Below are 25,541 nucleotides of genomic sequence, written 5' to 3' on the forward strand. Positions count from 1 at the left end.
GGAGATGAGGAGGCTACTTAGTCATCAGCTCTCAGTGATTATTTTATACTATTTCTTGGTATGTAGGGCAGAGGAAGGGATTAGAGTTGCACTTGCAGCTTTAGAGATGAACAACTTCCAGGTGCTCTCAGGGACAAATTTCCACATCTGCAGTGAACACTAATCCTTCCAGTGAGTTTCTCTGACAACATTTTCCTTTTAATTCTTTCTTGAGTTGCTTCTCTGATTTTTATATTTTTCCTGTTCTTCTACCTATGAAGATTTCTTTTTAAGCAGTGTATCTTCATTTATCAATGCATTATGTTTTAGTGCCTCTTGCTCATGATACAGTAGGTGTGGAAAGCAAGAGATGTGAGGATACCTTTGTGTTCCATTTTTTGGTAGGGAGAGTAGGTGAAAGCAAAACCTTAAGTAGAAGCTGCATTTCTGTAGAACAGTGCATGTGATAAAAGAGGGGACATTGTCCCTAAGCCATTAGTTTGAGGACATAGTCTCTGTTGCATGACTGCTCTTTGACTTTGGCTATTTATCACTCATGTGCTTTAGCATCCCTCTGCTTCTCCCCAGAATGGTGGTGAGCAAAGAAATACACCTCTCTTCTTGGTGTGATTGTAGTGTACTATCCTCTCTTGATATGTTTTTGCCCCTTATGAGAGTCAGAAGCAAACCTGCTGGTTGTGTAGTGTTGCTGAGATGATTTGGTGGAGATCTTTTGGTGGAAGTGGGGTGTAGAAGAACAGAGGCTCATTTCCCTGCTTCTCATAATTTGTGCCTTAGGCACACTGTTGTGATACCATGCAAGTTGAGTATCTTCTGATCAATAAGTTTGGTCTCAGAAACATTATTCCACCAGATCCATTAATTTCCACGTGTTTCTATATGTTCTTGCCTTGCTTGTTGCATGAGCTACAGCTTGACCTCAGGGTGTTTGATCAAATGGGGAAGGTCACATCTGTTCTAAATGTCAGAGTATAGAGGCAGTTCCTGTACACACTTTTGATGTTTACAGCTGTAGAAAGGATGGCTTTCATAGACATACATGTGCTGTAGTGAAAGAAAGCAAACCCATCTCTCCTATAGTCCTCAAAGTGCCAAGTGGCAACTCAACCCAGGCAAGGTTTCCATGAACAAACCAGGGGTCACTGGCAGAACATATGCATGGTGTCTCTCAAAACATGCTGACTGCTAAATTGGAGAGATATGGAACTGTTAGATGGAGAAGGAACTGGCTGGATGGCCACATTCTGTGACCAGTACTGTGTAATATCTTCACCAGTGACACAGAGAATTGGATAAAGTACACCCTCAGTGAATTTGCAGACAACATCAAGGTAAGTGGTACAATTAATTTGCTTGAGGGATAGGATGCCATTCAGAGGGACCTTGACAGACTTGAGAAGTGAGTGTCTTTGAACCTTGTGAAGTTCCACACAGCCAAGTGCAAGGTCCTATGCTTTGGTCGGGACAATCCCCAATTCTAATACAGACTGGGAGATTGAGATCAGCCTTGCACAGAAGACTTGTGGGTACTGGTGGGTAACAAATGGGACATTAGCTGGCGATGTGTGCATCCATCTCTGGAACCTACTTCTGGGTCCAGAAGTGGGTCAGAAAAATCATTAAAGGCTGAAAGAGTTGAGGTGGGTCAGCCTGAAGAAGGGAAGGCTCTGTGAAGACCTTATGGTGTCTTTTTGATATATAAAGTAGGCTTGTAAGAATGACAGAGGAAGAGTTTTAGAAGAGCCTCTTGTGACAGGACAAGAGGCAATGGTTTTAAACCAGTGCTTTTAAAGAGTGAAGGTTTCAACTGAACATAAGAATGAAATGTTTTAAAATAAGTGTGGGGAGACACTGGAGCAGGTTGCCCACAAAACTTATGTGTGTGTCATCATTGGAAGGTTTCAAGGTTAGGTTGAACGGGGCTTTGAGCAACCTGATCCTTTGACAGATGTCCCTGCCATAGCACAAGGTTTGGACTAGATGATCTTTAAAGGTCCCTTCACAGCCAAAATATTCTGATTCTGTGAAACACTCAGCCTGGCTTTGCACTTTCCCATTGTCAGCCCCTCAAGAATGGAGATGCAAAAGAAGGAACCTCGAGCATCAGAAAAAAATAAAGGAAACATTATTCTGCTGTCCCAGCATGAAGCCTAATGCATTAATGTTAGGGTGACATAGTCTCAGTGTAATTTTCTTCTACCTAGGAAAAAACGGTAAAAACAGGACAAAAGTCAGAGACTTAGATAAAAAAGGAACAAAAAGAAAGAAGATGGAACCCCTTTACAGGCCTTGCCTGAAAGGACTGAAACTGTTTTTGCTTCAGTCCGTTTGTGATTAATTATTGATTACTCCAGTACGAATATTTCCTTCGTGGCATTTGTTCTAGATAAGGAAAGCAGAATTCACAATAGTGTCAGAGTGCTAAAGAGCTCTTCTCTACCTACACTTCCATGTCGTGCACTTATACTTCCATCTTGATTTTATTAATAGAAGCTGACTTCCTTTATTTATTGATCAGCTGTAAATATTTACAGCTGAGTATTCATTGCGGCTCAAGGAGATGACCTAAAAACACCTCACAGACTCTACCCGTTTTAAACGCTTTTGGTGTTGCAGCAAGCGAGAGCTTCTTCCCTTTCTGGTTCTAATGACACCGAGCCCCCGCGATAGAGTGAAGGCACCAAACCCCCGTGAGAAGCCGGGTCCTCAGGAGCGCGGCTATCGGGCGGCTGCGGTGTCGGCGCGGCGCCTCCGGGTGCCGCTGTTGGCCGAGGCGGAGCGGCGCTGGAGCTGGAGCCGCAGCCGGAGCCGCCGCAGCGTCCTGCCCCCGCAGGCTGCTCGCTCGCCCGGCGCCGGCCAGAGCGGCAGCAGCACGGGCAGCAGCGGCAAGAGGCGGCGCGGATTGGGGAGAAGCGGCGTCCAAGCCGGCGCCGACGTCGCTCGCTGCCCTCCTGGACTGTCTGTGGAGAGGGGCTGGAAGGAGGGAGGGCAGCGGCTGAAGGGAGGAGCGCGGCGAGCGCTGCCGAGAATGGCGGGCTGGCAGAGGCGGTGGCGAGCAGCCGGGCGAGTGCTGCTGCCCGCTTTGCTGCTGGGCTTGTGCTGGCGGGCAGCGGCGGAGCGGCTCCGTTACACCATCCCCGAGGAGCTGGGCAGAGGTTCGCTGGTGGGGCCGCTGGCGCGGGACCTGGGGCTGAGCCCGGCGGACCTGCCGGCACGCAAGCTGCGGCTCAGCGCGGACAAGCAATACTTCACGGTGAGCGGGGAGAATGGGAACCTGTACGTGAGCGAGAGGCTGGACCGGGAGGAGATGTGCGGCGAGGCGGCGTCCTGCTCCGTCAGCTTCGAGGCGCTGGTGCAGAACCCACTCAACGTTTTCCACGTCGAGGTGGCCATCCAGGACGTCAACGACAACGCACCGCGCTTCCTGAGAAAGAGTTTCCAGCTGGAGATCAACGAATTGACTTCTCCTGGCGCCCGTTTTGCATTGGCCATGGCTCAAGACGCGGACGTGGGCAGCAACTCTCTGCAAGGCTACGAACTGGAGGCCAACGGGTATTTCGCAGTGGAGGTGAAGGAGAGCCCGGACGGCAGCAAGTTCGCGGAGCTGGTGCTGCGCCGCGCGCTGGACCGGGAGCGCGAGCCGAACCTGCGTCTGGTGCTGACGGCGCTGGACGGCGGCGACCCGCCCCGGAGCGGCACCGCCCAGCTCTGCATCAACGTCACCGACGCCAACGACAACGCGCCCGTGTTCGCGCAGGACCGGTACCGGGCGAGCCTGCGGGAGGACGCGCCGCCGGGGTCGATTGTACTAAACGTCTCCGCCTCTGACGCTGATGCCGGGACCTACGCTCGCATCACGTACGGCTTCGGTGAAACGCCGGCCAAGGTGCTTCAGAAGTTTAGGCTGGAGGCGGAAAGCGGGGTGATCACGCTGCAGGAGGCGCTTGACTTCGAGGACACGCGAAGCTACACGCTGCTTGTGGAGGCGAAGGACGGGGGTGGTCTGGTGGCTCACTCTAAAGTGGATGTGGAGGTGCTGGACGTGAATGACAACCCGCCCGAAGTGACACTGACGTCGGTGTCGACTCCGGTGCCCGAGGACACGCCGGTCGGCATGGTGGTGGCGCTGGTGAAAGTGCGGGATCGGGACTCCGGCGAGAACGGGGAGGTGTCTTGCGAGCTGTCAGGGGAGGCGCCGCTGTCGCTCGTCGCGTCGTCGGGCGGCTCGTACAAGGTGGTGACGGCGAGCGCGCTGGACCGGGAGCAGGCGGCCGAGCACCGGGTGACGGTGGTGGCCAGGGACCGGGGCCGGCCGTCACTGTCGAGCAGCACGGCGCTGGTGCTGGAGGTGTCGGACGTGAACGACAACGCGCCGGTGTTCGAGGAGGCCGCCTACAGCGCCTACGTGGCGGAGAACAACGCGGCGGGCGCGCCGGTGCTGCGCGTGCTCGCGCGGGACGCGGATGCGGGCGCCAACGGTCGCGTGAGCTACTGGCTGGCGGGCGGCAGCGCGGACGCGGCGGCGTACGTGTCGGTGGAGGCGCGGAGCGGCGCGCTGTACGCGCAGCGCTCCTTCGACTACGAGCAGTGCCGCGAGTTCGCCGTGGTCGTGCGGGCACAGGACGGCGGGGAGCCGGCGCGGAGCTCGACGGCGACGGTGCGCGTCTTCGTGCTGGACCGCAACGACAACGCGCCGCGCGTGCTCTGGCCGGCGGCAGAAGCGGGAGAGAGAGTGCCGGGGTCGGCGCCGGCGTTGGAGCCGTTCGAGGTGGTGCCGCGTTCGGCCGAGGCCGGGTACCTGGTGGCCAAGGTGGTGGCGGTGGACGCGGACGCGGGGCGCAACGCGTGGCTGTCGTACGAGCTGGTGCAGGCGGCGGAGCCGGCGCTGTTCCGCGTGGGGCTGCACAGCGGCGAGGTGCGCACGGCGCGGGCCGTGTCGGAGAGGGACGCGGCCAAGCAGCGGCTGGTGGCCGTGGTGAAGGACCACGGGCAGCCGGCGCTGTCGGCCACGGCCACGCTGCACGTGGTGCTGGCCGAGAGCTTGCAGGAGGCGCTGCCGGAGCTGAGCGAGCGGGCGGCGGGCGGCGAGTCGGCGGCGGAGCTGCAGTTCTACCTGGTGCTGGCGCTGGCGCTGCTGTCCGCGCTGTTCCTGCTGAGCGTGGCGCTGGCCGTGCTGGCGCGGCTGCGCCGGGCCGGGCCGCCCGCCGTCCTGCGCTGCCTGGGCGCGCAGCGCTTGTCCGTGGCCGGCGCCGCCTTCCCGGCCGACTTCTGCGAGGGCACCTTGCCCTACTCCTACAACCTGTGCGTGGCGCCGGGCCGCGCCGTGGCCGAGGCCGCTTGGCTGCCGCCGCCGCTGCCCAGCCTGCCCGCGGAGGAGCTTCTGGGCGGGGAGCCCAGCGGGAAGAGAAGCCCGAGCAGCAGCGCCGGCGCGGGAGAGCCGCCCGCCGACCCCGACGCCCCTCAGGTGTGTAAGCCCGCTATCTCTCGCGTTTTCCCTTAAGCTTCTCTGAACCTTCTTCCCTGTTCCTCTTGGTTTTCCCGAGTGGTGAGAATTAGGAGTGCTTGTCTATGTCTCCGTCAAGAAATGAATAATCCAAATACCACCCTCCCGCTCCAAGCACGCAGCTCGTGGCATCAGTTATCAGTTCTTTGGTGTTTTCATGTTCAACTGAGAGGTGTTAACTACTGCTCTGATAGGAGTTAGTAACGCGGTAAATTAATGATTCGGCAAGATGAAAAATGCGATGGATGCTTTATGTTAGAGATTTCTTCTTCCTCATCATATTTTCCCCAACCTGATGTATTTGAACCTCGTTGATAGGTGGATGCAAAACCGTTGGTTTGCCAAAGGAAAGGTGGGCGACATTACAGATAGTTCCTCCCTGTTTAATGTTCCCCCTCTTCCTCCGTGTGCTTTCTCAGGTTTTGGAAGAAGGTTGCTGTCGAAATAACAGCAAGAATAATACATAAGATTTTTCCCTGTTCTTTGTGCAGTTATTTCCCATGTTAGCAGTTAGGACGGATCCTTGCTGTGAAGAAGGAGATCCACTCATTCTACATTATGGGGTCGGGAGACTGGAATTGACGCTTGATGTTTCTTTCCTGAAACGTGCGTGCTTTCTCCATGAAAGGAGAACTTACAGGTTGTTCCTCCTTGATGAAGAGGAGAGCGTCACTAATCTTGTGTTGTAAGGCTTCTGCAAAAAAGGTAGCCCAGGTGTGACAGGTTAAATCTTCCAGGCATTGTCTCTCTTTGCAATTACTTTATATGTATATATACATATATATATATGTGTGTGTATATATCTACATATATGTATATGTAGATATATACACACACATATATATATATATATATGTAGTCCCAGCAAGGGGTGCTTGGACATGGTTGATTGCATTGACTAAATCGAGGAATTGATTGTGAGGAATTCAGTCTCTCAGCCACTTTCTGCAATCCTCGTTATGTCTGCCTGTTTTACTAGAAGAAGCTATACCCATCTTGAGAACACATCTAAGAAGACAAGGACATTTGCAAAATGACAGCGTTCAGGCATATGGTAGGCGTAGTCCTGCTGTGACCTAGAGTATTTTGTTAAAAAGATGTCCTATCAACATAAAAACCCAAGGATCAGATGAATATTTTATGAACAAGTTGTAATCCTTTACACTTTTATTTCTGACAATAGAAAAGCCCCTTTCCCAGTCGTTCCAGCTATTTGGGTTAATGAGCCTGATATCTCTGGGTCCTCGGGAGCATAAATATCACGTTTTGTATTTCAGAACCTTTTTTCATTTGCTACCCTTGTACGAGGTATTCAGGCATGGCAAAAAATCCTGGTGGGGATTGTGTTGTTTTTCTTTACGTATATCGTAATTAGCAAGGAATTTTTCCATTAAGTAGAAATAGCACTGTGTTCAGTAACATGACATAACATAACATATAACGTAACATTTCAGTGTTAAGTTATGGGCTCCTCAGTACAACGAAGCTGCTGAAGCATCTAGGGCACAAGTATCATAAGGAACGGCTGAGAGAAATGTGATTATTTAGCCTGAAGAAAAGGAAGCTGAGGGGAGACGTTATCAGTCTCTACGGCTACCTGAAAGAAGGTTATAGTGAGGTGGGTGCTGCTCTCCCATGTAACAAGCGATAGAAGAATTGTCCCCAAGATGTGCCAAGGGTGGTTTACATTGGATATTAGGAAAAATTTATTTACTGAAAGGGTTGTCGGGAACAGGCTGTCCAGGGAAGTGTCTGAATCACCATTTCAGGACGTACTAACAGATTGTTAGTAACAGGTGCTTAGGCATTTGGCATTGTTAAGTTAACAATTAGACTTGATGATATTGAACGTCTTTTCTAACCTAAAGGATTCTATTATTCTAACGGGCACAGTTAGAGAAAAACCAATATGGGAAATCATCGGTCTCCATTTGAGGGAGTATCTTCATTGCTGTTTTCCTCTATTGGTAGGGATGTGGGGAATTAATGGGTCTGTATATCATAATTTTGATCTGTAGAAAGGGTGAGAGAAAAAAACATTTAAGGACAACACGTATAAAATGCTGTGCAGTTCGTGGAGGAGAATGTGTTTTCAGACTACTGGGGTAAATTGGTAAAATGCTACACGTCATATTTTACTTTACATACATAGCCCAAATCGGGTATTTTTCCCATGTGGTCGACCAGACTGTGCGGAATACGGCGCCCACGGCAGGCGTCTGCCTTCTCCCTGGTTGTGATCTCCTCAAGAATCAGAGAAAAGCTCGGGTGGAGAAAAGCGGGCGCAGGAGATCACCGCTGGAGGGAAGCGATGTCTCCGTGGCCCTGTCCCGTGTCCATGAGCTGTGGGTGGGACAGGCCGGGCGGGCAGCGCTCGGTAGCGCTCGGTGCCTGCAGTGCCACGAGGAGGCTGCGGGCGCCGCTGTTGACCGAGGAGGAGCGAGAGGAAGGCCGGAGCGCTGCAGGCAGCCCCGCCCGCTGCGGCCCGGCTCGCTCGCTCGCTGTCTCGGCGGCCGGGCGGTCTGCGAGCGTCCCCGCGGTGCGGAGCCGTGCTGCAGCGAGGCGGAGGGGCCGGCGGCAGCGACCGGGAGCGGCGAGCAGGGACCGGAGGCGGAGCCGGAGACTCGGGGGAGCTGCCGTTGTAGGTGCGGTGTCGGCGGGGCCACGGCGGAGATGTGGCCGGTGGGGAGGCGATGGGGCCGGCGAGAGGGAGCCCTACTGTGTGGCGTGCTGGTGGCGGCGTGGGAGGCGGCGTGGGGGCAGCTCCGCTACTCGATACCCGAGGAGATGCCGAAGGGCTCGTTCGTGGGCGACGTAGCCAAGGACCTGGGGCTGCAGCTGCGGGCGCTCGGCGACAGTGGCGTCCGCATCATAGACAGAGGAAGGACGCAATATTTCGCCCTGCACGGGAAGACGAGACATTTAGTAACGGCGGAAAGGATAGACAGAGAGCAGCTCTGCGAGAGTGTGCAGCAATGCTTGCTGCGCTGTGAGGTGATAGTAGAAGGAGGCATGGAGATTTATGGTATCGAAGTGCAGATTAGGGACATCAACGATAACGCCCCCAGCTTCAAGGAGGCTGAGCTGGACCAGAGAATAAGCGAGATGACATCGCCGGGGACGCGGTTTCCCCTGGCCGAGGCTCACGACCCGGACTCGGGATCGAATTGTGTGCAGAGCTACGAGCTAAGCGGCGACGAGCACTTCTCGCTGGCCGTGCAGACGGGCCCCGGCGGGGATCAGCGTCCCGAGCTGGTGCTGACGAAGGCGCTGGACCGGGAGGAGGCGGCGTTTCACGAGCTGGTGCTGAGGGCGAGCGACGGCGGCGAGCCGGCGCGGACGGGCACGGCGCGGATCCGCGTGGCGGTGCTGGACGCCAACGACAATGCGCCCGTGTTCAGCCAGGCGGAGTACACGGTGCGTGTGCCGGAGGACGTGCCCGTGGGCTCCACCCTCGTCACCGTCACGACCACAGACCCCGACGAGGGGCTCAATGGGCATGTGACATATTTGTTTAAGAAGATCACGGAGAAGGCCTCGAGAATTTTCAATCTGGACGCTGAGACGGGAGCGATCTCACTGGTGCGTAGCCTGGACTTCGAGGAAGGCGACTCCTACGAAATGGAGGTGCAAGCACGGGACGGTGGGGGTCTTTCCAACACAGCGAAAGCAGTGATCACCGTGACAGACGTCAATGACAACGCGCCTGAAATCACAGTATCGTCGGTGCTGAGTGAGATCTCTGAGGACGCTCCATCGGGGACAGTGGTGGCCCTTCTGCACGTTCAGGACCGCGACTCAGGAGCCAACGGCGAGGTGCGGTGCAGCATCTCCGAGACTCTCCCATTCCGGCTGGAGAGGTCCGTTGAGAATTACTACCGCGTGGTAACAACTCGAGAGCTGGACCGGGAGCAGGTGTCGGAGTACAATGTGACGGTGCGGGCGGCGGACGGCGGGTCACCGGCGCTGTGGAGCAGTGCGGTGCTGTGGCTGCGGGTGCTGGACGTGAACGACAACGCGCCGGTGTTCGCGGAGGCGCGCTACAGCGCCCGCGTGCCCGAGAACAACGCGGCGGGCGCGCTGGTGCTGAGGGTGCGGGCGTGGGACGCGGACTGGGGTCAGAACGCGCGCGTGCGGTACCGGCTGGGGGAGGGGCGTGTGCGGGGCGCGCCGCTGTCTTCGTACGTGTCGGTGGAGGCGGAGACGGGCGCGCTGTACGCGCTGCGCTCGTTCGACTACGAGGAGGTGCGCGAGGTGGGGCTGTGGGTGCGGGCGGAGGACGGCGGCGCGCCGGCGCTGAGCAGCAACGTGTCGGTGCGGCTGGTGATCGTGGACGAGAACGACAACGCGCCGCAGGTGCTGTACCCGCCGGCGGCGCCGCTTGCGGCGGGCGCGGGCTGGGCGGGCGTGGAGCTGGCGCCGCGCTCGGCGGAGCCCGGCGCGCTGGTGGCCAAGGTGGTGGCGGTGGACGCGGACGCGGGGCAGAACGCGTGGCTGTCGTACGAGCTGGCCAAGGCGACGGAGCCGGGGCTGTTCCGCGTGGGGCTGCACAGCGGCGAGGTGCGCACGGCGCGCTTCCCGCTGGCCCGCGACGCGGCGCGGCAGAGCCTGGTGGTGGTGGTGAAGGACCACGGGCGGCCGGCGCTGTCGGCCACGGCCACGCTGACGGTGGTGCTGGCCGAGAGCGTGGCCGAGCTGCTGGCCGAGCTGGGCAGCGCGGCATCGGCGGCGGCGCCGGGCGAGCCGGCCGGCAGCCTGACGCGCTGGCTGGTGCTGGCCGTGGCGGCCGTGTCCTGCCTCTTCCTCGCCTTCCTGCTGCTGCTGCTGGCGCTGCTCCTGCGGCGCTGGCGCCGCTCGCAGCTGCCGGCGGCGGGCAGCGGCGCCTTGCGCGGCGTGCCGGCCTCGCACTTCGTGGGCATCGACGGCGTCCGCGCCTTCCTGCACTCCTACTCGCACGAGGTGTCGCTCACGGCCGACTCGCGCAAGAGCCAGCTCCGCTTCTCGGGCGCCAGCTGCTGCGACACCCTCCCGGCCCGCCCGCCGCCCGACGAGCCCGCGCCGCTGCTCGGGGAGGACCCCGCCGCTCCCCCGGTGAGTTCCAATGACCGCCCTTTTTCCGAGACGCTTCCCTCTGATGCTTCTCTGTCCTTCCTCGCCGCGTTCTGTTGTGTCCCGTGTAGGGAGGTTTGATTACAGGGAAGGCCAAGCTTTGTCCAAGAACCTGCTGTGTGCTGTTTGCTCTTGCTCCGTGGAGGTTAAGGTGGGATCGTTGACCAGGGTCACAGTTTGTGTGGGAGGCAGGAGAAGTGGAGCTGCTCTTGGCTTGAGTTTCATTAGAGCAGGGTTTGCTGATTTTATGACGCCGTTTCTGTATTACTGTTGCCTGTCCCAGTCTTCTCTTGGAGGACACCTCCTTTACTTTTAGAACCTTGATGTAGTAAGGAGATAATGTAACTTCACCTATGCATAGACGTGTAAAAGATAGGAAGCCTATGATGCGATCCTAGTACATGCACTAATAGCTTGATTATGTACTAATTAGAAATGGGTGGTGCCAGATTTTTCTTCTTTTCCTACTAAAAACAAGGGTTATGTATCTTCATCCAAGAATTAAATTATGTTCTGGCCCCTTCCTTTCTGCAGGCGTTAATTATTTGCCTTGCTCATTGTAATGTCTTCAAGGTGGGCTTCTGTATCTGAAAATGTGTGAAAATCCTTTCTGTTACATTTGCCAGACATGTTTACAGCTAGAAAGAGACAGACTTCCATAGATATGTTTCCTTAAAATGTTGCCAGAGAAAATTATGTTGCTTGTCACATATGCATACTGTGAATTCAAATATTATCCTTGGTAAGGAAAACTTGGCTGTGAAGCCTTTCATTAGGTGTCGTCTATGTGGAAGTGACGAAGACAATTGACAATGATGTGATCTGTGAAATGTTTGAGCAGAGATTTTTGAGTGCTGCGTGTAAGGACGTACCGGTGAAGACAAGCTGTGTGTTTTGTTAATTCCCAGAATTAATTGCTGGCCTACAGAAAATGGGTCTGAAGGTGTCTCGATTTGAATATCACGCTGCTCACATTCCAGTTGACCAAATTCTGGGTTCATAATTTTGCTTTCCTGTTGCATGATGTCTCCTGTGAACAGCAGTTATTGAACGCTGATGGACAATTTCCATTACGATATGAGAGTTACTTGTCTTCCAAGTTTTCCAATGTACTGAATAGCAATGATGGTGTCTTTGAGATGATACTTTGATGACTGTGTCTTTATCAGAGCTGCATGCTATGACAACGTTCAGCATTCCTTTGAATTAGTGTGATGTTTGGGCAGGGTAAAGATTTCTGTCTGTTTTGAAAAAGGGCAGGTCAAAACTAAACAAAACATGTGCTGTGGTATAATCAAAATGCCTACAAGGTAGGTTTCATGGTTCAATTGGTCCTACTTGTTAGATGGGGCCCACAGTTGTGGCTCCATACATTTTCCCTTTTCCATTGTCTGAAGGAATTACATGGAAGAAGTATGGCTGTGGTCTATGGTGTGAGACGCTGTGTGAGTCTCCTGTGGACTTTTTACCAACCAGATACCTGTCTTGTGTATCTTCTACAATTGACATAATCTGAAATGTTAAGCTATGATTCCTTCACTGCAAGTTTCCCATTCTTTCCTTGTTTGTTGTCCAGGTCTAGAGCTTGGCCTCATGGTGACTGGTGACCCAGAAATCCTTTAAAGATCTCTTATAATCGTTTGATTGGGGAAGTAGTTTCCAATCATACTTTGTAGGTGTTCAGATACCAAGACAAACATTGTGATGTTTCCTTAAATTGTCCTTGAATTAAATGCTCTTCCACTTGTGTCTGCCATACAGTCAAAACACTGGTTATTGTCCATGGTTCAAATAAAGACTGTGAATGCTGAGCAAGGAGGGTGTGAGGATGGATTCCAACCAGGAAAACTGATGGGTCAGTGTGGTTTTGACTGAGCAATGGTTTGATTTCATGGCTGGTGCCAAGGCCTGTGCCATTTTTGCTGTGATCCTGGATTCACTGCCCTGAAAGACGATGGTAGTTCTCTAATATTATATGCTTTCTGTGTGAAATATCTTTTTTTCATCTCTGTGTCCCTGGAACATTGTGGTGTAGAGTTACTTCATAGTTGTAATTAGACTTTCATTCAGGCCTTTGTTTCTGGGAAGGTCATGGTTAATTTTCCCCATTTCTGCACAGTGGTTTTGCATTTGAAAGTGTGTTGTTTTGCAGCAAATTCTTCCTTCAGCCACCTAAGACAGGATTCTAGTTGTGAGAAAAATGAAGCAAAAGCTAAAAGAGAATCTGTTCTACTTTTTCAGAAGACTGAGCTTGAGAACAAAGCCTATGATAAGGTGTTTACACATATGGAATCCTATCTGTGGGAGATGAGTGGGCCACATATTAGAAGAATTGCTGAAAGCTGAGGACTATTTATTACAATGAAACCCCAAACAATGTAGACCAGAGTGAGACTTTAGGGATACACTTGCAGCTTGAGGCCTCAGTGACTTCCAGCTGCTCTCAGGGATGAATTTCTTTGACTGTAGTGAAGTCTTCCCAGTGAGTTTCTCTGACAACACTTTGTCTTCTAATGCTTCCTTGCCTTGCTTGCCTCCTTTTGTCTTTCTTTCCCTGGTCTCCTGTGTATATATATTTACTTGTAATGATCAACATAGCTTCCTCTAGCAATGCATTGTGTGTTTGTTCCTCTTACTGATGCTACTGTTAATGTGAAAGGCAGGAGATGGGAGGATACCTTTATTTTCTGTTACCGTCAATGGGGAATACATGTAAACGTGACCTTAAGTAGAAGTTGTATCTCTTTGGAACTGCACATGTCATAAAAGAAGAGAGATTGTCACTAAGCCATTAGATTGATGACCCAGTCTCTGTTGGATGACCACTCCTCTTTTGCTTTGGTCATTATTCATTTGTGTGCTTTGGAATCCTTCAGTTTCTGCTTGGAATGGTGGTGAAGAGACAAATGTACCTCTCTTCTTTGTGCGATCATAGTGCATTATTCTCTCATGATATACCTTCGCCAGTTCTGGGAAGGTCAGAAGCAAACCTGCAAGTTGCATAGGACTGGAGAGAAGACAGAGCAGCTCGGGGTGGGGGAGCGGCTAGAGAACTGATGGTCATTTTCTTGCTTGTCATGGTTAACACAACTGTGCGCCTAACTGAGTACCATGCAATTTGAATTGCTTCTGCTCAATAACTTTGGCCTAAGAAATGTTACTCCAACTGATCCATTCAATTCTGTATGTTTCTAAGTTTTCCTTTGCTTGTTGTCATGAGCTGTAGCTCGACCTCAGGCTGTCTGATCGATTGGGGAAGGTCACATCTGTTCTGTTTGTGTGAGTGCAGGTGCAGTTCCCATACACACCCTCTCTCTACTGCATCCCTGCCCTTTCCCCCCTGCATTGTGCTGCTTCCTTTGTAGAGGGGTTGATTATAGGGAAGGCAAAGCTTTGTTCAGCAGCTTGCTGTGTGCTGGTGCCTCTTGCTTTGTGGAGGTGAACGTGGGATCGTTGCTCCATGTGGCAGCTTGTTCATTTGTGGCTCTTTTCAGTGCCAATCTGTAGGATCATTTATCCTGAGTTTCTTCTTCCCAAGTCATTTTGGCTTAAGACATTACTCCAGCTCTATTGGTAGCCCTGTAAGGTTCCAGGCTGCAGGTTGTCATGCTGTACTTAGCTGATAGATTAAGTTTGTACTAAGCATAAATGCATGGAGCCAAATGAGTATTCATTCCTGCTAAATACCTGGGTTATGAATCTTCACCAAGAGCTATAAGTCAGAAGAGTATGTTCTGATCCCTTCCTTTCTGCAGGGTCCGTGTAGTGATCTGAAGGTGGGCCTTGGTCTCTGACAAAGTGTGCAAATCCCATCTGTTACATTTGCCTGACTGTCCCCTATGTGCCTTTCATGTTTACATCTGGAAAGAGAAAGACTTCCACAGCTGTGTTTCCTTAAAATGTTGTTGGAAGCAATTATCTTGTTTATCATATACACATACTGAGATGTCAAATATTATCCATGGTAAAGAGAAGTTGTCTGTGCAATGTTAAATTAGGTGGAGTCTATATGCAAATGAAGAACACCACTGACAACCATATGAGCTGTGAGTGTTTGACTGTTGGGTGTGCTGTGTGTTAGGAAGTACTGGTGGAGATGAAGCATGTGTTTTGTCGATACTCAGAATTTATTGTTGTCCTACCAAAAATGAATCTGGATGTGTCTTATTTTTGAGTATCATCTTGCTCATAAAGGCTCGATTTCTTGTCATGATGAGGTGAAGTTGGGCCTCTACACGTCTGATCATGCATCTGAATATATCACTGGAAGTCATGGTCTTGATTGTGCACATACACATAGTGAGAAGTTAGTGCAGGATCAGCAAGAGACTGGTCTCAAAGCAAGAGAAGAGGGGGTTGTGTGCTCCATCTGTCTGGGCAGTGCTTTAATGTGAGGCCTAGTGCCAAGGCCTCTACCACTTACACTTAGACGCCTTTTCCCGTGTCCTGAAAATGGATGACAATCTTCTGAGAAACTGGTCTGCAAGTAGACCAGAGCAAGATGTTAGAGTTGCAATTTCAGCTTTAGAGATTAAAAAATTCCAGGTGCTCTCGGGGATAAATTTCCATAGCTGCAGTGAACTCTAAAACAACCTCCCGGCAAGTTTATCTGACAACACTTTCCTTTTAATCCTTTCTTGAGTTGCTTCTCTGGTTTTGTTTTTTTTTCCCAGGTCTTTTGTGTATGTAGGTTTATTCTTAAGCAGGTGCATATCCTCATTTATTAATCTGTTTGGTTGTGGTGCCTTTTGCTCACCGTACAGCAGGGGTGGAAAGCAGATGTGAGCGTACCTTTGTGGGTTTTTTTTTTGGTAGTGAGAGTAGATGATGGCATAACCTCAAGTAGAAGTTGCATTTCTGTAAAACATGGAATTTGACAAAAGAAGAGAGATTGTCCCTAAGACATTTGTTTGATGATCCAGTCTCTCTTGGATGACTGCTCTTGTTTTACTTTGGCCATTTATCATTCATGTGCTTTAGAATCCTTGTATTTTTTTTCTCAGAATGGTGGGGAGAAGACAAATACCCCTCCCTTCTTGGTGTGATGGCAGTGTATTATCCTCTCATGGTATATTTCTGTCTCTCATAAGAGTCAGAAGCAAACATGCAAGTTGTGTAGGGTTGGAGAGAAGATTTGAGGGAGCTCTTTTGGCAGGAGTGGGGCATAGAAAAAGAAATGGTCATTTTCCTGCTCCTGCTAGTCATAGTTACTCCCTTAGGCACACAGTTGTGGTATCATGCATTAAGAGCATCCTTGCAGAGAAGGACTTGGAAGTTCTTGTGGGAGACAGATGGGACATGAGCTAGCAATGTGCACTTGAAGTACTGCATCCACCCCTGAGGCCTGCAGAACGAAAACCATGTGGGTACAGAGGAGGGCCAGAAAATTCATTGAACTGTAAAAGAGTAGTGAAGGTGCATCAGCCTGGAGAAGGGAAGGCTCTGGGGAGACCTATGGTGGCCTTTCAATATACAAAGGGGGCTTGTAAGAAAGACAAAGGGTTTTTAGCAGGGCCTGTCATAAAAGGACAAGGGGCAATGGTTTTAAACTGAAAGAGTTGAGGTTTCAATTGAACATAAGGGTGAAATGTTTATGATAAAGGTGGCGAGACACTGAAATCAGTTGCTCAGTGAAGTTATGGATGTGTCATCATTGGAAGAGCTCGAAGTCAGGTTGGATGGGGCTTTGAGCAACCTGATCATTTGATGGATGTCCCTGCCATGGCAGAAGAGTTGGACTGGATGATCTTCAAAGGTCCCTTCAAACCCAGACCATTCCATGATTCTGTGAAACACTCAACATAACTCTGCACTTTCCCATTGTCAGCACCTGTACTACGGAGATGCAAAACAAGAAACTTTGGGGGTCAGAAAAAAAATAGGAAGAGTATTCTGCTATCTTGGCCGAGAGCTTTACACAATACTGAGTTCTATTGTTCTCAATATAGTTTTCTTCTCCCTAAAATAAAAATTTACTACAGAAAAAAAGCTAGAGACTTAGGTGGCGAAAATGAAGAGGAAACCCTTGACAGCCCTTGCCTAAAAGGATTTAAATTAATTTTGCTTCCTTCTGCTTCTGATTGTGTATTGATTACTCCACTACATTCTTTCCTATGTATTTCTCACAGGTAAGGAAAGTATAATTAAAAATACCTTACAGAGTGCCAAAAAGCTCTCCTGTAGCTATACAATAGTATCTTGATGTTACAGTCTCATCTGGATTTAATTGAACAGCTTTATCTCTTGCTCTGCCGTGAATATTTACAGATCAGTATTCATTGTACCTCAAGGAGATGGCCTAAAAGCACCTGACAGCGTCCCTTAGTTTTAAACGACTTCGGATTCACAGCAAGCGAGAGGTTCTGCCCTTTCTAATTCTAATGAAAGTGACAACCCGCAGCTGAGGGCAGGCACCAAATCCCGTTGAGCAGACCGGGTCCCCGGGAGCGCGGCCATCAGGCAGCTGCGGTGTCATCACGGCGCCTCCAGGTGCCGCTGTTGGCCGAGGCGGAGCGGCGCTGGAGCCGGAGCCGCAGCCGGAGCCGCCGCAGCGTCCTGCCCCCGCCAGCTGCTCGCTCGCCCGGCGCCGGCCAGAAAGGCAGCGGCAGCAGCGGCGAGAGCCGGCGCGGACTGGGGAGCAGCGGCTCCGAGCCGGCGCCCACATCGCTCGCTGACCTCGGGCGGCCCCTGCGCGTTTTGGGAGACGGCTGGAAGGAGGCAGAGCAGTGGCAGGAGGGAGGACCACGGCAAGCGCTGCCGAGAATGGCGAGCGGGCAGAGGCAGAGGCGGCGGCGAGCAGGCAAGCGAGTGCTGCTGCCCGCTTTGCTGCTGGGCTTGTGCTGGCAGGCGGCGGCGGAGCGGCTCCGCTACACCATCCCCGAGGAGCTGGGCAGAGGTTCGCTGGTGGGGCCGCTGGCGCGGGACCTGGGGCTGAGCCCGGCGGACCTGCCGGCACGCAAGCTGCGGCTCAGCGCGGACAAGCAATACTTCACGGTGAGCGGGGAGAACGGGAACCTGTACGTGAGCGAGAGGCTGGACCGGGAGGAGATGTGCGGCGAGGCAGCGTCCTGCTCTGTCAGCTTCGAGGCGCTGGTGCAGAACCCGCTCAACGTCTTCCACGTCGAGGTGGCCATCGAGGACGTCAACGACAACGCGCCACGTTTCCTGCAAGACAATTTCCAGCTGGAGATCAACGAATTGACTTCTCCCGGCGCACGCTTTTACTTGGGCAAGGCGGAAGATGCGGACGTGGGCAGCAACTCTCTGCAGGGCTACGAGCTGGAGGCCAACGGGTACTTCGCGGTGGAGGTGAAGGAGAGCCCGGACGGCAGCAAGTTCGCGGAGCTGGTGCTGCGCCGCACGCTGGACCGGGAGCGCGAGCCGAACCTGCGTCTGGTGCTGACGGCGCTGGACGGCGGTGACCCGCCCCGGAGCGGCACCGCCCAGCTCTGCATCAACGTCACCGACGCCAACGATAACGCGCCCGTGTTCGCGCAGGACCGGTACCGCGCGAGCCTGCGGGAGGACGCACCGCCGGGGTCGAAGGTATTGAACGTCTCTGCCTCCGACGCGGACACCGGGACCAACGCCCGCATCACGTACAGCTTCGGGAAAATGCCGGCCAAGGTGCTTCAGAAGTTCATGGTGGACGCGGAAAGCGGGGTGATCACGCTGCAGGAGGCACTTGACTTCGAAGACACACGATCCTTCAGCCTGGCTGTGGAGGCGAGAGATGGAGGAGGTCTGGTGGCTCACTGCGAAGTGGATGTGGAGGTACTGGATGTGAACGACAACGCACCCGAAGTGACACTGACGTCGGTGTCGAGCCCGGTGCCCGAGGACGCGCCGGCCGGCACGGTGGTGGCGCTGATGAAAGTGCGAGATCGGGACTCCGGCGAGAACGGGGAGGTGTCGTGCGAGCTGTCGGGTGAGGCGCCGCTGTCGCTCGTGGCGTCGTCGGGCGGCTCGTATAAGGTGGTGACGGCGAGCGCACTGGATCGGGAGCAGGCGGCCGAGCACCGGGTGACGGTGGTGGCCAGGGACCGGGGCCGGCCGTCGCTGTCGAGCAGCACGGCGCTGGTGCTGGAGGTGTCGGACGTGAACGACAACGCGCCGGTGTTCGAGGAGGCCGCCTACAGCGCCTACGTGGCGGAGAACAACGTGGCGGGCGCGCCGGTGCTGCGCGTCCTCGCGCGGGACGCAGACGCGGGCGCCAACGGTCGCGTGAGCTACTGGCTGGCGGGCGGCAGCGCGGACGCAGCGGCGTACGTGTCGGTGGAGGCGCGGAGCGGCGCGCTGTACGCGCAGCGCTCCTTCGACTACGAGCAGTGCCGCGAGTTCGCCGTGGTCGTGCGGGCGCAGGACGGCGGGGAGCCGGCGCGGAGCTCGACGGCGACGGTGCGCGTCTTCGTGCTGGACCGCAACGACAACGCGCCGCGGGTGCTCTGGCCGGCGGTGGAAGCGGGAGAGAGAGTGCCGGGGTCGGCGCCGGCGTTGGAACCGTTCGAGGTGGTGCCGCGTTCGGCCGAGGCCGGGTACCTGGTGGCCAAGGTGGTGGCGGTGGACGCGGACGCGGGGCGCAACGCGTGGCTGTCGTACGAGCTGGTGCAGGCGGCGGAGCCGGCGCTGTTCCGCGTGGGGCTGCACAGCGGCGAGGTGCGCACGGCGCGGGCCGTGTCGGAGAGGGACGCGGCCAAGCAGCGGCTGGTGGCCGTGGTGAAGGACCACGGGCAGCCGGCGCTGTCGGCCACGGCCACGCTGCACGTGGTGCTGGCCGAGAGCTTGCAGGAGGCGCTGCCGGAGCTGAGCGAGCGGGCGGCGGGCGGCGAGTCGGCGGCGGAGCTGCAGTTCTACCTGGTGCTGGCGCTGGCGCTGCTGTCCGCGCTGTTCCTGCTGAGCGTGGCGCTGGCCGTGCTGGCGCGGCTGCGCCGGGCCGGGCCGCCCGCCGTCCTGCGCTGCCTGGGCGCGCAGCGCTTGTCCGTGGCCGGCGCCGCCTTCCCGGCCGACTTCTGCGAGGGCACCTTGCCCTACTCCTACAACCTGTGCGTGGCGCCGGGCCGCGCCGTGGCCGAGGCCGCTTGGCTGCCGCCGCCGCTGCCCAGCCTGCCCGCGGAGGAGCTTCTGGGCGGGGAGCCACGCGAGAAGAGGAGCCCGAACAGCAACGCCGGTGCCGAGGAGCCGCCCGCCGACCCCGACGCACCGCAGGTCTGTAAGCCCGTGCTCTCTCGCGTTTCCCTTGAGGTTTTCTGAACCTTCTTCCCTGTTCTCATTGGTTTTCCCGAGTGGTGAATGGGGAGTGCTGCTCCGTGTGTCTGTTAAGGAATTATAGAACCGGGTATCCCCCTCTACCTCCCATCAAATATCTAGTGTCGTTACTTTTTTTTTCTCCGTTGGTCTTAGGTTCAGGTTCAGTTGAGATCTGTTGACTACAACGCTCCTGTGCTTTAGACACGGTCTAAATTAATGATTCTGCATTGTGAAAAACGTGGTGGACGCTCGGTGTTCGAGATGTTTTCTTTTTCATAACCATAATATGGTCTGCGTAGTTTAGGGTATGCAGCTTTACTTGTCTCTTGACTTCCTACAGTATTGTTAGCTTTATCTGTAGCTGTACAAACAATTGAATGCAATTCAATTGCTCTCGTCCAGTTCAAGAATACCGTTGAGAACGGACGAATATCGGGTTAACAGGCGCATAAGTCAAAATTTTACAAAATCACTTTTGTCGTATAGTTGCCATTATTCCCCGTTTTGGTAATGAGAGATGTAGAATACCCACAGGAACCAAGGCAGATGTTATCTGTTATTCTTCTTGCTGTACTCGGGTTGCCATTTCTACTGCAGTTTGAGGAGAGCATTGGTTCTGGCCGAGTGATGGAGTAGATAATTTCGATCATGTTCCCTACGAAGTGAAGTATTTAAAGAAGAGTTCCTACTGCTTGGGCTAATAATCCTGATATATCTTGTTCTCTGTGCCTGTGACTGTCATGTTTTGTATTTCTGACCCAGTTTACTTTTGCCGTCCTTTTTTCAGCCATTCAAGCATGACCGTTGTAAACATTCATGGTGGAGATTATGGTTTTGCACAAATATGAAAATACTGTAATATTCGTCACCGTAAAATAAGAAAAAATTGTTTTTTACATATATATCGTCATTAACAAGTGAATTTCTCCATGAAGAAGAAAAAACAGTGTTTAGTAACATAACATAGTATAATTGACATATAAGACTATGTTCAGTTTTGGGTCACTCACTACAAGAAAGACATGGCGGTGCGGAAGCATGACCAAAGAAGAGCAACGATGCTGGTGACAGGTTTGGAGCACAAGTCTGATGAAGAATAGCTGAGGGAACTGGAGTTGTTTAACCTAGAGAAAATGAGGCCATATCGTTCTCTACAACTATCGGAAAGGAGGCTGCCGCGACGTGGGGACTGGTCTTTTTTCCCAAGTATAAGAGCTAGGAAAAGAGGAAATACCCCAGGATTCACCAGGGGAGGTTTACATTGCGTATTAGGAAAAAATTATTCAATGAAAGTGTGGTCAGGTATTGGAACAGGCTGCTCAGGGAGGTGGTGGAGTCGCCATCTCTGGACATATTTAAAAGATGTGTAGATGTGCTGGTTAGGGACGTGGTTCAGTGGTGGACTTGGCCGTATTAGGTTAATAGTTGGACACAATGATCTTTAAGGTCTCTTCCGAATCTAACAGGCACCGTTAGACAGCACGACTTACACACCTGTGATTTCTTGCATCGTTTTTTCTCTATTTCAGGGAGTATCTTCCTTGCTGCTTTCCTCTGTTGATCGGGATGTGGGGTACGGTGAGATAAACTTAATGCAAGCACGAGTGCTACGAAAAGCTGTGCAACTCGTGGAGGAGATTATGTTTTTGTGCTACTATGATAAGACTCGTAATATTCTACACGTCATGTTTTACTTTACATAAATCGCCATTACAAATAACACAACCACGGGAGGTCTCATACTTCCACTTTGTGATCACTTCGAGGACCAAGGAATACCTCGTCTGGAGCAAAGCCGACGCAGGAGGGAAGTGATATCTCCGTGGCCACTGTCCCGTGGCCGCGAGCTGTGGGTGGGACAGGACGGGCGGGCAGCGCGGGGTAGCGCTCGGTGTCTGCAGTGCCGGGAGGAGGCTGCGGGCGCCGCTGTTGACCGAGGAGGAGCGAGAGGAAGGCCGGAGCGCTGCAGGCAGCCCCGCCCGCTGCGGCCCGGCTCGCTCGCTCGCTCGCTGGCTGGCTCGGCGGCCGGGCGGTCTGCGAGTGTCCCCGCGGTGCGGAGCCGTGCTGCAGCGAGGCGGAGGGGTCGGCGGCGACGGCCGGGAGCGGCGAGACAGAGCCGGAGCGGGCAGTGGCGGGGAGCTGACGTTGTAGGTGCGGTGCCGGCGGGACGCGGCGGAGATGTGGGCGGCGGGGAGGCGCTGGGGTCGGCGGGAGCGAGCCCTGCTGTGGGGCGTGCTGGTGGCGGCGTGGGAGGCGGCGTGGGGGCAGCTCCGCTACTCGATACCCGAGGAGATGCCGAAGGGCTCGTTCGTGGGCGACGTTACCAAGGACCTGGGGCTGCATCTACCGGCGCTCGGCGACAACGGTGTCCGCATCTTGGACAAAGGTAGAAAGCAGTATTTCGCACTGCACGGGAAGTCGGGACACTTAGTAACGGCGGAGAGGATAGACAGAGAACAACTGTGCCGGCTGGTGGATAAATGCGTGCTGCGCTGTGAGGTGATATTGGGTGGAGAAATGCAGGTTTACGGAATCGAAGTGGAAATTACGGACATTAATGACAACTCACCCAGCTTCCGAGAGGACGAAACAGAACTGAGAATGAGCGAGACGACAGCCCCGAGCTCGCGGTTTCCCCTGGCCGAGGCTCAGGACATGGACTCGGGACCGAATTCTGTGCAGAGCTACGAGCTAAGCGGCGACGAGCACTTCTCGCTGGCCGTGCAGGCGGGTCCCGGCGGCGATCAGCGTCCCGAGCTGGTGCTGACGAAGGCCCTGGACCGGGAGGAGGCGGCGTTTCACGAGCTGGTGCTGAGGGCGAGCGACGGCGGCGAGCCGGCGCGGACGGGCACGGCGCGGATCCGCGTGGCGGTGCTGGACGCCAACGACAATGCGCCCGTGTTCAGCCAGGCGGAGTACACGGTGCGTGTGCCGGAGGACGTGCCCGTGGGCTCCACCCTTGTCACCGTCACGGCCACCGACGCCGACGAGGGACTTAACGGGCACGTGAAGTACACTTTCCATAAAATTTCAGGTCGGGCCTCCGAAATTTTCCATCTGAACTCTGAGACAGGAGAAATATCCCTTAAGGATGACATGGACTTCGAAGAATTATCCTCACATGAACTGGAGGTGCAGGCACGGGACGGCGGGGGACTTCAAGAAAGAGCGACAGTCGCGATAACGGTGACAGACGTCAACGACAATGCACCCGAACTGACAGTGTCATCGGCTCTGAGCGAGATCTCTGAGGATTCCCCGCCGGGGACAGTGGTGGCTCTACTGCACGTGCAGGACCGCGACTCGGGGGTAAACGGCGAGGTGCGGTGTAGCATTGCAGAAAACCTCCCATTACGCTTGGAGAGGTCGTTTGATAATTACTACCGCGTGGTCACTGCTGAGGAGCTGGACCGGGAGCAGGTGTCAGAGTACAACGTGACTGTGCGGGCGACGGACGGCGGGTCGCCGGCGCTGTGGAGCAGCGCGGTGCTGTGTCTGCGGTTGCTGGACGTGAACGACAACGCGCCGGTGTTCGAGGAGGCGCGCTACAGCGTCCGCGTGCCCGAGAACAACGCGGCGGGCGCGCTGGTGCTGAGGGTGCGGGCGTGGGACGCGGACTGGGGTCAGAACGCGCGCGTGCGGTACCGGCTGGGGGAGGGGCGTGTGCGGGGCGCGCCGCTGTCGTCGTACGTGTCGGTGGAGGCGGAGACGGGCGCGCTGTACGCGCTGCGCTCGTTCGACTACGAGGAGGTGCGCGAGGTGGGGCTGTGGGTGCGGGCGGAGGACGGCGGCGCGCCGGCGCTGAGCAGTAACGTGTCGGTGCGGCTGGTGATCGTGGACGAGAACGACAACGCGCCGCAGGTGCTGTACCCGCCGGCGGCGCCGCTTGCGGCGGGCGCGGGCTGGGCGGGCGTGGAGCTGGCGCCGCGCTCGGCGGAGCCCGGCGCGCTGGTGGCCAAGGTGGTGGCGGTGGACGCGGACGCGGGGCAGAACGCGTGGCTGTCGTACGAGCTGGCCAAGGCGACGGAGCCGGGGCTGTTCCGCGTGGGGCTGCACAGCGGCGAGGTGCGCACGGCGCGCTTCCCGCTGGCCCGCGACGCGGCGCGGCAGAGCCTGGTGGTGGTGGTGAAGGACCACGGGCGGCCGGCGCTGTCGGCCACGGCCACGCTGACCGTGGTGCTGGCCGAGAGCGTGGCCGAGCTGCTGGCCGAGCTGGGCAGCGCGGCATCGGCGGCGGCGCCGGGCGAGCCGGCCGGCAGCCTGACGCGCTGGCTGGTGCTGGCCGTGGCGGCCGTGTCCTGCCTCTTCCTCGCCTTCCTGCTGCTGCTGCTGGCGCTGCGCCTGCGGCGCTGGCGCCGCTCGCAGCTGCTGGCGGCGGGCAGCGGCGCCTTGCGCGGCGTGCCGGCCTCGCACTTCGTGGGCATCGACGGCGTCCGCGCCTTCCTGCACTCCTACTCGCACGAGGTGTCGCTCACGGCCGACTCGCGCAAGAGCCAGCTCCGCTTCTCGGGCGACAGCTGCTGCGACACCCTCCCGGCCCGCCTGCCGCCCGCCGAGCCCTCGCCGCTGCTCGGGGAGGACCCCGCCGCTCCCCCGGTGAGTTCCAATGACCGCCCTTTTTCCGAGACGCTTCCCTCTGATGCTTTTCTGTCCTTTCCCCGTCTCGTTCTGTTGCGTCCTGCGTAGGGAGGTTTGGTTACAGGGAAGGCTGCATTCGGCAGCGCGCTGTCTGCTGTTGGCTCTTGCTCCGTGACGGTCAATGTGGGATCCTTGCTCAGAGTTACCGTAGGCGTGGGAGGTGGGAAAAGTGGTGCTGTTCTTGGCTTCAGCTTCGTTAGCGGAGGACTGTGTATTTTTATGACGTCGTTACTGTATTACAGGATGTTGAGTGACCTGGTCTTCTGCTGGAGGACAACACCTCGTTTAATTTTAGAACCTTCATGTAGTGAGGAGAAAAATGTAGCTTCATCTGTGCATAGACTTATAATAAACTTATATGAAGCCCTTTATGTGATCCTAGTGCACGTAGTAATGGTTTAATGATGTACTAATTATAAATGCCATCTACGAATAGCCTAATTATGTACTAAGTAGAAATGCGTTGAGCCAAATATTTATTTTTTGCCTACTAAATACCTGGGTTATGTATCCTCACAAAGATCTATAATATAGAAGATGCTCTGATCCCCTCCTTTCTTCTTCCTTTCCTCGTTGTAATGATCTGAAGGTGGGCCTTTGTCTCTGACAAAGTGTGGAAGATCCCATCTGCAACATTTGCCTGATTTTCACCTACATGCCTTTCAGGTTTACAGCTGTAAAGAGTAAGATTTCCATAGATTTTTTTTTTTTTTTTTTTAATGTTACTGGAAAAAATGTTCTTGCTTGTCACATACACAAGCTGAGAATTCAAATATTTTCCATGGTAAGCAGAATCTGTCTGTGCAGCATTTCATTAGTTGTCATCCATGTGTAAGTGATGAAAATCATTGACAATTATGTGATCTGTGGAGTGCCTGAGCAGAGTTTTTGGGGTGCTGTGTGTGTTAATTCCCAAGGTTAATTGCTGGCCTACAAAAAAAGAGTCTGAAGGCATCTTGATTTTGGATATCACACTGCTCAAATTTCAGTTGACCAAGCTGTGGGTTCATCAGTTTGCTTTCCTGTTGCATGATGTCTTCCGTGA

The 25,541-nt window shown here is 54.5% G+C and overlaps 2 protein-coding genes across 2 annotated transcripts; both read left to right on the top strand.

The window, feature by feature from the left end:
• Positions 1-2,647: 2,647 nt before the first annotated feature.
• LOC309445314 (uncharacterized protein) lies at positions 2,648-19,861 on the top strand (the record flags this gene model as incomplete). The annotated part of the gene is made up of 3 exons (XM_082063943.1): positions 2,648-5,488; positions 7,691-10,594; positions 17,072-19,861. 3 exons carry the CDS (start codon positions 2,648-2,650, stop codon positions 19,859-19,861), a joined length of 8,535 nt encoding a protein of 2,844 aa, XP_081920069.1.
• Positions 19,862-22,036: 2,175 nt separating this feature from the next.
• LOC309445315 (protocadherin gamma-A2-like) lies at positions 22,037-25,183 on the top strand (the record flags this gene model as incomplete). Its single annotated transcript, XM_082063944.1, has 2 exons — positions 22,037-24,454; positions 25,163-25,183. 2 exons carry the CDS (start codon positions 22,037-22,039, stop codon positions 25,181-25,183), a joined length of 2,439 nt encoding a protein of 812 aa, XP_081920070.1.
• Positions 25,184-25,541: the final 358 nt, after the last annotated feature.

Source organism: Streptopelia decaocto (assembly GCF_964273445.1).
Source record: "Streptopelia decaocto genome assembly, chromosome: 12".
In the NCBI taxonomy this organism is placed as follows: Eukaryota; Metazoa; Chordata; class Aves; order Columbiformes; family Columbidae; genus Streptopelia; species Streptopelia decaocto.